This window comes from Telmatherina bonti (genome assembly GCF_933228915.1).
Source record: "Telmatherina bonti genome assembly, chromosome: 17".
In the NCBI taxonomy this organism is placed as follows: domain Eukaryota; kingdom Metazoa; phylum Chordata; class Actinopteri; order Atheriniformes; family Telmatherinidae; genus Telmatherina; species Telmatherina bonti.
The window spans coordinates 24,281,892-24,294,218 of NC_136615.1; the positions used below are offsets into that span (position 1 = coordinate 24,281,892).

The following is a 12,327-nucleotide window of genomic DNA, read 5'->3' on the forward strand; positions in this document are numbered from 1 at the left end:
GCATAGTATGAGCTTACAAGTGGTTAACATAAGAACAGAGGTTATACTTTATATAATAGGATTGCTTTATCACACATACAGTATGCAAAAGCTTCACCCTTTGGTGGGTGAAAAACAGGCTACCAGCATTTCAAATGATAAATAAAATCATCTCCGCACCATGAATTCAAACATCAAATGCATAATAATAATAATAATAATAATAATATTATAATAATAATATTAAATCACACAATGGAACAACTCTGCCTGCGTGTGCATGATGTATGTTACCATTTGGAAAAAGTCAAAGTGAGAACTGTGAATGTTTCAGGGCTCCTTTCTCTCCTTTTTGAGGACAGTGTTACAGTGTGCCGCTGCAGCCACAGTAAAATTGGGAAGGCGTGTTTACACGTCATGTACAAAGTTTCTATACAGTAGAAGCTCAGCAGGCATCCAGAACAACCACTGTCAGCCATGTGCATGTTATCCATCCTGCAAAACCGGTCTGCTCAAGTTTAGCTTCTTCCAAAAATTCATCCGCAGCACTCACATAAAATTCCCAGTCATGTGCTCCTCCTTTTAAAACTTAAAGTCTTTTTTTTAATACAGCAAGAAGCATGTCCCAGAGGCATGAGGTCTTGGTTTTTACGTTTGCTTCATGTTGTTACTGGCACTTGGTCAGATAGTGTCAAGAGTTACTTGTCTCGGGCTCATTTAAATATATAAGTGCCGATGCAGTCCAGGGTTAGCAGGAAGTGTCCTGCAGTTTGTTACATTTCGTGCTAGCTTACCTCGGTGTGTGTTAATGTTTCAGGCATTTCGCTGAGGCTTTTTATTCAGTGTGCTGAAGGACACTTGGAGAGGACACATAAGCACATGTGGTGGTCAAAACTGTGACCTTTGGTTTACAGGATTTTTTTTTTTTTTTTTGCTGTGCTAACATTCAAACAGAGAAAAGAATCTCACAGGCGTCAATTGCAAAACAGAATAAACGATAAAGAGTACATTAAGCTCCTTTTCAGTTAAAGTGGTTTGCAGCCATTTTGACATGTTTCTACTTTTGATCTAAGGAATGAACACTTAATTCATGTTTTCTGCATCATCATCATCATCATCACTCTCAGAGATGCTTGTGTTGCAAATTTCAATAGGCTGTTTTCAAAGAATTAAAAAGGAAAAATCATCTTGCAAAATCATAGCTCCCACTTTAAAAAAAAGTTATCATACACCTACAGCAGGCTGACTTGCAGTTTGCTTAGATCAGCCTGCTAAGCTTTGCTGCAGCCTCTGAACCAATTCCCTCTACTGTGTGCTTGTTTCAGGCAATAAAAGAAGTGTTAAACCATGCACACAATCAGTACTGCTTAAATAGACTCATGAGATTAGGCTAAATAACATTATGTTTTGGTATAACAATGTTTTATAAAAAAGCTTTTTCAGTATGTTTTTCTCAAACTTTATCTTCATCTAGCAAATCATAGAGCACATTCACCAAATACACAGTCCTACCTCAGTATAATACATGAAATAACTGCTTACATCAGAAAGCGCAAGCGGACAAAGCAACATAGCCATAAGAGCTAAAATAAGTGATTCTCAGTATAAAACCCCCGACACAGCCCTTTAATTAATACACAGATGTAGTTTTCCCAAATATTTCCTTCTTTTTGCATTCTATAGACAAAATGTACTCAAGAATAGTGATTATGACAAACTTTCTATCTAGCGTTGCTGCTTATTCTCTCTAATATCTACTAAAATTGTAGCAATACAGGATAGGAGAGGATAAAACTACTGACGGTCAAAGGGAAAGTTGGTTCAGCAGATTTCCTCACTAGCGTTTAACAATTCAAGGTCTGACTGTCAAACGGCACTTCAGATTAAATACAGATGCCCAAAGAAAAAAAAAAAAAAATATATATATATATATATATATATATATATATATATATATATATATATATATGGATGGATACATGAAAGCGCCCACCCACACGCCATGCTTGTGTTATGTCTGCACTGTGGTATACTCTGGCACTGCAGGATGCACACGATATCAAACATTCTAAAGGTGAAGAGTTGTGGCGCCCTTTGGTTCAGTTCAGCCTTCCTGCAGCAGCATCATCAAAGGACAAAACAATCCAGACATGGTTTGTGTGCGTTAGTGGCTGCGTTTTGTCTCCTTTTGTTTCAGTCAGCGAGGTTTCTTAAAAGCCACTTCACACACACACACACACACACACACACACACACACACACACACACACACACACACACACACACACACACACACACACACACACACACACACACACACACACACACACACACACACACACACACACACCTGCTTCTATTTTACTCACAATGACTGGGATTATTTTTAAGCAAACACAGCCAAACCTCTCATCAATACTTCCCAGGCAACACAAATTATTGGAACTTAGCCCAAATTTTTATATTTAAACTGCACATATAGGAACAATCCTATGAAGTCATTCATCTTCTACTACCTAGTATAAAAACATCTTACATCATCCTCAGACCACCATAAAACCCTTCCTCAGTGTCTCTTGCTGACTCTTGTGCCTCCAAACACACCTCAATACCTGAAAAACTCTTATATACTGAGTCACTTAACATACTGTAATGCCTTCAGTTTCCAACTCATTAATAAGCCCCACTGGCTCAAGCCAGAGGGTGGTGGTGGTGGTTGGGGGATTGGGTAATGTGACCGTCAGGATACTGTTATTACAATAAATACTGTTTTTTTCTGTCCTTTACTCCTCCTGTTTTTATTTGTCTTCCTGTCTCCACATCCTCCTCTCCTTCCTGTTTTCCACTCATCTCCTTCAACGTCTCTGAGGGGACATGTTCACTCCTCTTCTTCTTCCTCTTCCTCCTCTTCCTCGCCTTCTTCATTGGCATAGATACCAGCCTCCCATTTCAATGCCATGTTGCTTTTCCTCCGTGTCACTCGAGTGGCCTCCAAAACCTGCAAACACAAAACAATCCAATCAGATTCAAGGAGTCAGCGAAATGTCACAGATATGAAACGCATGCTTTTCAGGAATATGACATGCACAGTGTGTTAAACACTGAGGGAGCGCTTGGTTGGGTGATCTTCATAGTGACTTTATACCAAATCTGCCCAAAGATAAAAGATAAAGCACACCAGCAGTATTCAACAGAAACAACACAAGACACTTGGTTCCAGTTTCATGCTCTAGTTGCAACTTAAAATGTATCCAGGCATTGTCCCTCTGCTCAATCAAACAACAATAAAGGAAAAAAACAAAACAAAAGCAATCATTTTACAAGCACATGAACACTATTTACACTCGGGAAAAACTCTGTTATGGATATGAGCCCAGGGTAGCGTCAGGGCAGGGTGACAGTGCAGTGGATTGTGGGTAAAAGTGTGACTAAGTCTACCAAAAGTGACGGTGACAGAAAAAGATGGATTTGAATTTTCTTTTCTTTTTCTTTTTTTTTTTACAAAACCTGGTGGTGACTTCAGCAGTTCAGCTTAAGTCTCCAGATGATGACAAACATCCATATACAAAATAGTTTCACATGCACAGTAAGCAGGTTTGCAAAAATAGACTGTTGTACAGCTAAACAAAAATTCAGTGATCAACAGTCCAACAGCATCCAATCCAAATGTAATAATCATTTATTGAGGTGCTTCAAGAAAAACAGACTGATTTTCACTCAAATGTCTGACCAGGCTCATAAATAAAATTACACTTTTAAAGTTTAGCTACACTTTGTGATTTTATACGAATGGAACCACTGAGTTAAATAGACACAAGATATAGTGTCATATCGATGTCAAACCCTAAAATATAGATTTATTTTAACTGAATTGATTTAATACTGAATCACTATCAAACTTGTGATTTACATTTTTAAATATGAGCTCATGTTTTACTTAAGTATCACATCTCTTTTTAATACTTTTTAAAAATTTCTGCATAGGATTATGAATGTTTGATGCATCAATCTTCAATATGAAACACAGAAAATAAACTACATTAAATAAAAAAAAATATGACTATTAATGGCGTTCATATTCTCATATATTAGCCATAAAAATCTGTACTTCAAATTCTGTAGAGCATCTTTATGACCTTTTTTGTTGGAACTAAATATTAAGTGTGAATGTTTTCATTTAGTATGCAGGTGGCAAAGGTGCATGAGTGCGTCAAGTGTCACAATAAATCAATAAACAATTACATGCAGAACCAACACAACAAAACACTGCACAGTCAGTGAACCAACAAGCAGACCTGGGAGCAGTAAATATGTTGTGGAGGCTTAAATTATTGGACAAAACGGTCTATAAAAGTGATGTCTCACGCTGGAAGAACTCAAGAGTGTGTAAATCTATAAACTATATGCTATTACAAATCAGATACAAGTAGGAATGTATTGGGTTTTAAAAAAAAGTGCTCTGTGGTATAGTCTGACCCAGGTCTGTTAATGAAGGCAGTTAGAGGAGTGAAAAGGTTTCGGGGTGCAACAGGTACCTCAGTGGTTACCTCATTAGCCAGCAACAAATGGGCATACTGAGCAACGGAGTAGGAGAGAAGCAGCAGTACAAGTCAACATGTAATGAAATCACGGTCAAACGACAACAAAATCAGCTGCTTATGACAATCTAATAGCATAAAAATAAGAAAAGTGGACATTTGTTATCACAATGTCTGAATTTGTATCATTTAATCAGTTTAAGGTGGGAATTAATTTGCCCTTGACTGCAACCTTTTTGTTATGTGAATGTGAAATGAAGTAGATGCTGCTTACAGTATGAACCATGAAATAAAAGATAAAACTTTCCATTATTTTCTGCTTGTGTGACTTTGTGAATGTTTATTAATGAAACTCTGAGCTTTTGAGGAGCAACCTCATACTGAATAGTGTGCCAGGACAGAAAGTCCCAGCTTCTGAGACTTACTTTCACTTTGACTCCAGACGGGGAATTTTCTCATGCTGTTATACAGTATTAGCTCATACCAACACACCATAAATGGAAGCTTTCAATTGTATTGGCAATATAAACTGCAGAAGTCAAGCAAGCATGTGGTGTGTTAAGTAACATCACTCACTGATGTAGGTCTCATAACTAAAAATCATTGGGTTTCTAATAACCTGTTTGTTTAACAAACAATATTTAAAGTAAGGGATTAATGAATGTAAACTATCCACATCTCTAAAAATGTAGATCAATATGTTTGTATTTGTAGCTCCATTTGCTCAGCTATTATTACTTTTGCATAGAGATACAGTGAAATGGAGCCATTTCTTTCTTACAATCTCCAGGAGGGAATACTTACACTGTTGTCTTCCATTTTCTCCCTCCTCTTCACCTTGTGTGTTTCATAGTCTTCCATAAGTGTCTGCATGAAGTTTTTGGGGCGTGATCCTCCCGAGTCCTCGCTACCAGCATCGCTCAGGGCTCCTTCAGAGGGTGAGGGTGAGACAGGGGGCGCAGGACGAACCTTTTCGATCTTCCCTGCAAAACATCAAGGAAAAACAAAACTAAATCTGTCACACTCGCAGAAAGATGAGCTGCTGTTGGTATGATTAGAGAAACATTATTCCTCTTTTCCATTAGTATCAGCTTGTGCCAACTTAACTCGCCTCAACTCATCTCAGCTTGGTCCTGTTTCTTTTCCATTACAATTTAGTACCAGGTCTAAAATGGGTGGGTTTGTGTGAAATCCTTAGACCGTATATAAAAAGATGGACGTAGTCTCTGTGACGTCACCCATAGGTTTCTGAAGAACTGAATTGAAGCTCGGTGGGCGGTTCCTACCATCATCCTCTTGGCAGCGTCATGCGTGTCGTCTTGCCCGGAAAATACATTAATGGGAAAGAGGTAGAGCTGAGAGGGGGGCTGTGATAATCATGGTGGATGATTGACATCTAGTGAACTCCAAGCTTTCTGTACCTAAGAGCTAACCAAGCTAACCCGGAGATAACAGGAGCTAACCAGCTAACGGAGGTAAGCGGGCTAAAGCTAAGTCACATTGTCAACTAGCTAAAAATCGCAGTTGTTCTACATTCTTCTTACTTGAAGCAGGAGATCGGGTACCTGTCAATCAAAAGGACACACTCCTAAATATGCCGAACTTCGAGACTAAATTACTTTTAAACGGGCGAGTTAGAAAAAAATTCACTCCCCCCACAGTTGTCATGAAGGTAAACCTGACCTATTAAACCTAAAATGGATTTTTGAACCAGGCCGTAAACATTTTTATTTCTGCTATGAAGTTGGCCTTTTTAACATGAGAGTCTATGGGGATTTGCTCCGTTTTGCAGCCCCTAGTGGATGAAGGGGGAACTGCAGTTTTATGCACCAAGGCTTCACTTTTTACCACCAGCAACTCCGTCTATCTTTCTTTTACGGTCTATGAGAGCGACTCCAACCTGCAAGTTGTTTACATTAAGTGACAAACAATGGCGCAACAAGTTGAGACAAGCTGATACTAATGGAAAAGCGCCATTAGTGTGCAAGCTAACCTGGTGCTGTCCGTGCTGTCAGTGTGAGTCTGGTTGGCAGGCTGTTGCTCTTCATCTTATCTGCAGGGGAAATGGTGGTCTGCCTCATTCTAGTCCTTACCGGTCCATGACTGGAGGTGCTGCCTGGCCGCACAACAGCAGGCTGCACCTCCCTCTGCTTCTTCAGCTCTTCCTCTCTCTGCTGAGCTGCTCGGATCTCCTCCTCTATCATGGACAGAGTTCGCTGCTTCTTGGAGCGCAACCGGAACGGACCGCTGGCTGGCTCCGCCTCAGGGCCTCGCGCCGCTGCTGCTGTGCTCCGCAGTTCAGCCGCCTCCGAGTATTTACTGAAGTAGCTGAATTCTGGTTTCTCTGGACTCGGAGGAGAAGGGGGACGGTAGACTGGGGTTGGCCTGGAGACCGGAGCTGCTGTGGTAGAAGCAGGAGCTTGAGTTGGAGCAGGAGTTGAGGAGGCCAGCGCTCTGGTGTAAGAAGACTGGATTTTGATCCTTGGGCCTCCATTTCTGGGTCTCTGCGGTGGCGAGACGGGCTGAGAAGACGGAGGGGAAGGCGCCTGGAGTTGCTGCCATTCTGACGGCTTCTCTTGGGAACTCACCCTCACCTGTGACTGCGCATCTGGCAGTGGGGACGGGTTGGATGGCGCAGGACTGGAGGACACAGGCGACTGGAAACTGGGAGCTCCGGTGGAAGACACAGGAGAGGAAGAAACTGGCACTGGGCTGCTTGTGGAGGCAGAGGATGGTGACACAGGGGCGCTCAGCTGTGAAGAGTTCAAATCAGATGGCTGCCAATCCCCTCCGTTCTGAGATGCTAGGGCACTCTGGATGGCGTTTTGGACGAGCACCCCTGCGTGATACTCCAGCTCGTCTTCTGTTGGGCTGCTGCTAGTCTGCCCATTCACTGGAGTGGTGGGCTGTGGGGTGGGTGGGGACACAGGGGTGAGTGGCAGCGGGGTCGGGGGCAGGGAGGCCCCGCTGTCAGAAATATTATCCAAGCTAAACAGAGTCGTGTCCTGAGAGCGGACAGACAACTCATCTAACCCCGAGTCAGACTCTTCTGGGTGGAAAGATGAATGAAAGTGACCTTTTCCTTCCTCCTCCTCCTGCAGGATGGTCATCACAGCTCGAGCGCACGTAAATTCTCCTGCAGTTCCTTCCCCAGACCAGGTCACGCGAGTCTCTCCAGTTTCTGCAACAATGTCTGTGCTCCCCGGGCTGCTCCTTGTCGTAGATTTTGAGAAGGGTTTGGCGGAGTACAACTGAGGAGTAACATCCTTCTTGAAAGGCTCGCTCTGCAGAAACTGCCTCCTGGCAGATGAGAAATCAATTTGCTCCTCAACAATGTCCTCCTTCTTGCTTATATCTGGATCAAAGCTCACCATTAGGGGAAGACCTGATACCTGGGTCTGCGAATACATACAAGAACCAATTGAAATGCAAAGGAAGACGATAGAAGACGACAAGAGGCTTAAGTTTGCATGTGTGTTACCTGTGTGCATGTATAGGTGGGACTCTGTTTCTGCTGTTTCCTCTCCTTGTATTTCTTGAGAGACTCAAGCTGCTCTGGGTCCAGCTGTTCTTCCAGAGGGACCTTGGAAGAATGAACCAACCAGAAAATCAATCAATGTGTCAGGAAGTTACCAAACTTCAAAGTGGAAAACAAAAGACAGAGGATATGGAAGGTCAACCTCTTTGGGAGGGTTCCACCAGCGCTGTGCGATTCCAGGGTTCTTCTTCACTGCCTGGTCTCTGATCAGTTCCTGCCGCTCACGCTCCAACTCCTGAACCTGACAGGAGAAACGTCCAGGAAGATTAGTATGGATCTGCACAAAGAGGACCTCAGTGAACTTTTAGGGTTCATATGAAAACAGATAAAAGGAAACCTGAGGTCTCCGGGATAATAAAAGTGTGAGTAAATATTTATTCCCTCTGCCAAGGTGGAGCTCATGGAGATAGGGATCATTTAGAATTAGGACTTTTAACTCAAAAATAAAAAGTCTATAGAGAGATGAGACAGGAAAGGGTGAAAGATCAGATTAGGAAGAAGAGGATGAGGAAGAGCCTGGTGCAAAGGCAGGCGTTTATTTGTTTCAGCCCACAGAGGACACAGAGTTTAAAGTGAAGCAAACCAGAGAAACAGAAGTATAGTATTTAGAAAAGTTTATCACAAAATAGATCCCAGCTCTACTTAATTTTTTTTTTTTAATTTTGTGAATCATATGCTTAAAATGCAGCCCTGCGAGCTGTCCAGGGTGTACCCCGCCTTTTGCCCAAAAGACTGCTAGGATAGGCTCCAGCTTCCCCGTGACCCTTCATCAGTCTAAGAGGATAACGAATGAATGAATGCATAAAATGCAGCAATTTTTTTTTTGGTGCTAAATATGAGTATGTCTAGTTTAAATAAGTAGTCCTGCTTTTTCCTCAAACTAGTATATTTCTAGTAAATGATTCTAGTTTCTGGTGGTTGTCACGGTTTCCTAATATCTGACAAAAATGTGACCAGAACCGACTTTTTGGGTATCGCCAACATATCATGTGACTCAGGGCTGCCCTCCACTTTCAGTTCAAGCTGGATTACACACGCTATCTACATGTTACATTTACTTTAACCGAAGCTATGGTCATTATTTTGTGGATAAACTAAGTGCAAACATAACTGTGCTTGCATTTTTACTGAACTTTTTGCACTAAACCTAATTTGTTACACTATTTCTAATACCTATATTATGTAATATTAATATTAGATTTATCTTTTCCATTTTATTTTACTCACTGTGGGAAAATGGAAACACTTAACTTGGATTGTATGCATCCAATGTGAGAATTAAACTAAAAGTAATTTCAAAAGTCGGAAATCTTATCCATAACTCAGAAAGCAGACAGTAACTCTAGAACAAAGCACAGCATGTTTTTCCTGCGGTGTCTCTGCATGGCGTTACATCTGATACATTAGCTAACAGCCTTTTACCTCCTCTGAGGGTCGTCTCCTCGTCACCCTGACTTGCTGCTCCTCTCCAGGGGTGAAGAGTTTTGCTGGACGTCTCTCCTCCTGAAATGCTCGCAGTTCAAACTTGGCCTTGCTGCACCCTGACTCGTCTCCGTGCACATGCCCATTTGTTCTCACAGGAGAGCCATCCTGGTGGACGAAGGTGCTCTGTCTTTGTCCTTCTACAATGATTGGCTGGTGACTGGTGGGTGACGAGGCTGACACACAGACAGAGGGAGAGGTTCCATCGATGACGATTGGTTTGATGTGCTCTGATGGGGAGGCGCTTCCATTTGTAGGTGTTTCTGATGCTGCATCCAAGACCTGGTCCAGGTAACGGATCTCCTGTAATCACGCAAGGTTTCAATACCGTTGGAGTGTGAGATGGATGGAAAGTGAGAATTATTTAAAAAAAAAAAAAAATTCCTGTTTAAATATATAAAGAAAGGCTGAATACCTGCGCTACATCGCTGTCAGGAGATTCTACTTTTACACCAGCACCGTGAGCTCGGTTACTGCTGAGGCAGCCATGTTGGATCTGCTGGCTCTCCAATTCCATATTTGCAGGGCTGTCGGTGATAAAGCTGACCGATTCCTGGAAACTGACGCTCTTCAGGGCTCGTTCTCTTGGAAAGGTGTCACTGACATCCTCAGCTGCATGCCACAGTTTCTGTGTAACAAACGAACATGAGTCACTTGAGGCTCTGCAAGTAAAAGGCTGTTTATGATCAGTTCATACCCAAGATGACAGGTAATAGACATTTAATATCCAGATTACCTTCAGTAATCTTTTAATAATCTCTTTAAGAAAACACACACACCTCATACAGACACACAAATCTGTCAGTCTGCATTGCAGCAGAACAGTGTTTAGTTAATCCTCTGCAGTGGTCCAGCGCAGTTTGTGTTTCCCATCACTAGGGGGCGACATCTTATATTGCAGTTTTAAACAACCTTCAGCATGAACAAAGTTTTCTCACCCTTTATCACTCTTATGTTTGTAAATGTTTATTTAGCTTCTGCGCGCTAAATAAATGGAACACCGAAACAATTAGGATGTTGACAGCAGTTTATGTATTTTTAAGAAAAATAAATGGATAAAGTTGCAGACTAAAACTTCTGATTTTGTTGTGCAGTAAATGTTTATAAAAATGTTGTTTTGATTTCTTATCAAACACTAAAATGAATCCAATCATCCTCCTTAACAATACTAAATACTAAAATCAATACACAATAAGTCTGTCAGCTCTAAAGAGTTATATATTTAGTGAAACACATTCTCTTTCTTTTTCTTCCCAAACTCAGTATTTGTGAACCGGCTTCACCTGAAGTTTCTTTGATGAAATTTCTGGTTCAGAATCAGATTAATTGTTCTGAGAGGAGGAAATATGGCTGCCTAACGCTAAAATTCCACACTCGCTGCAGCTATCAATGCCACCAGCTACAGCTCCTTCTACAGCTGGGAAATAAGTTGGTGATGAAATGTATCTTTGAATATCTTCCAGATAGACTTTAGATCATAAAATAATAATAATTTTTAAAAAAAACTTGATTTCAGTGACATTTCCTTAATTCCTTAATAATGAACCACCGATGGACCCAGGTAAGAAATCCACTCCCCTCGTCACGCAGGGATCAGGCCTGCGACCTCCTGCTTTAGAGAACCATTCATTCCACACATTCCAGAGCCACTGTTAGTGACTAGCTACATTTACACACTCCTGTCTTTATGACCTGTCTCTTTGTCTGCATGTGGATCACTGGCAAATACTCCACTGGCTTCTCTTTTTAAGGTCTTGTACTCGTTGCAGCTCTTCCTTAAGGATGCATATATTTCCAGGGGGAGTTGTTGACCTCTGTCATTGTAATCTGTGACTGTGTGTGTGAACATCACTTCAGTAAATGAGCTCAGTTCACATTTAGAGTACACACAGTGATAAGGAGGAGGTCCGTGCTTTCTAGTGCCTCAGACACGATACCTGATAGACGTTTATTATGTTTATGGAAATTTCTACAGTTGTGAGATAATAAATCCACACATTTCACTGCTTTCCATGTGTCTTTTCCTTCCTCTGTTGCTTCCTTTCCCTTTTTAAAAATTGTTCAAATGTATACACAGCGGTCAGTGGAGTCACATGGAGGATTATAAAAGCCTGCCTGTTAAAAAAAAAAAAAAAAAAAAAGCCTTTTTCTCTCTTATAATGAAGCAACGATTTCCTCTAACACTTTAGTGCTGTCTCCTCCCTCCTCAAACAAAAGGAAAAAAAAATCTGAGGGCATTTTGGTGACCCATCCGGCTTAGTCACATGCAAATTCCTTAGTTTGTACTGTTTGAGGTTGAATTCAAATATATGAGAGAACCCTCATTCTGTTAAAGGGACACTTTCGCAGTTTATTTTTGTATCAATCTAGTAGATGGCAGGTTGTGCCAAAACAATAACTAATGCTATGGGGTAATTTAATCAGACTAACATACAGAAAATAACATCTAAACTCCGACAGTTTTATATTAAAACCGGCAACCTCCGGCAGTAAAAAGTGAAGCCTATGCGGAAGTGCATAAAACTGCAGTTCCCCCTTCATCCACTAGGGGCTGGCTCCAAAACAGAATGAATCCCCAGAGACTCCCATGTTAAAAAGACCAACTTCAAGCAGAAATAAACATGTTTACAGCCTGGTACAAAAATCCATTTTTGGTTTAATAGGTCAGGCTTACCTTCATGACAACTGTGGGGGGAGTGAATTTTTTTCTAATTCGCCCGTTTAAAAGTAATTTAATCTCGAAATTCTGCATATTTGGGGGTGTGTCCTTTTGATTGACAGGTATCCGAG

At 41.3% G+C, this 12,327-nt stretch overlaps 1 protein-coding gene across 5 annotated transcripts in view; it reads right to left on the minus strand.

Annotated features, from left to right (window-relative positions):
- Nucleotides 1–1,955: 1,955 nt before the first annotated feature.
- The window catches only part of palm2akap2 (PALM2 and AKAP2 fusion), a 73,064-nt gene continuing 62,692 nt past the window's right edge, over nucleotides 1,956–12,327 (minus strand). For 3 of the 5 annotated variants that reach the window (XM_079256749.1, XM_079256750.1, XM_079256748.1), the window contains 8 exons: nucleotides 9,953–10,165; nucleotides 9,478–9,840; nucleotides 8,198–8,296; nucleotides 7,999–8,100; nucleotides 6,511–7,915; nucleotides 5,322–5,500; nucleotides 4,515–4,553; nucleotides 1,956–2,977 (listed from right to left, as the gene is read on the minus strand). In XM_079256749.1, coding sequence (XP_079112875.1) covers nucleotides 2,858–2,977; nucleotides 4,515–4,553; nucleotides 5,322–5,500; nucleotides 6,511–7,915; nucleotides 7,999–8,100; nucleotides 8,198–8,296; nucleotides 9,478–9,840; nucleotides 9,953–10,165 — 2,520 coding nt within the window. In that variant the 3' untranslated portion in view covers nucleotides 1,956–2,857. The remainder of the gene's footprint in view (nucleotides 2,978–4,514; nucleotides 4,554–5,321; nucleotides 5,501–6,510; nucleotides 7,916–7,998; nucleotides 8,101–8,197; nucleotides 8,297–9,477; nucleotides 9,841–9,952; nucleotides 10,166–12,327) is intronic. The other 2 variants (XM_079256751.1, XM_079256752.1) reach the window with 2 other exon arrangements.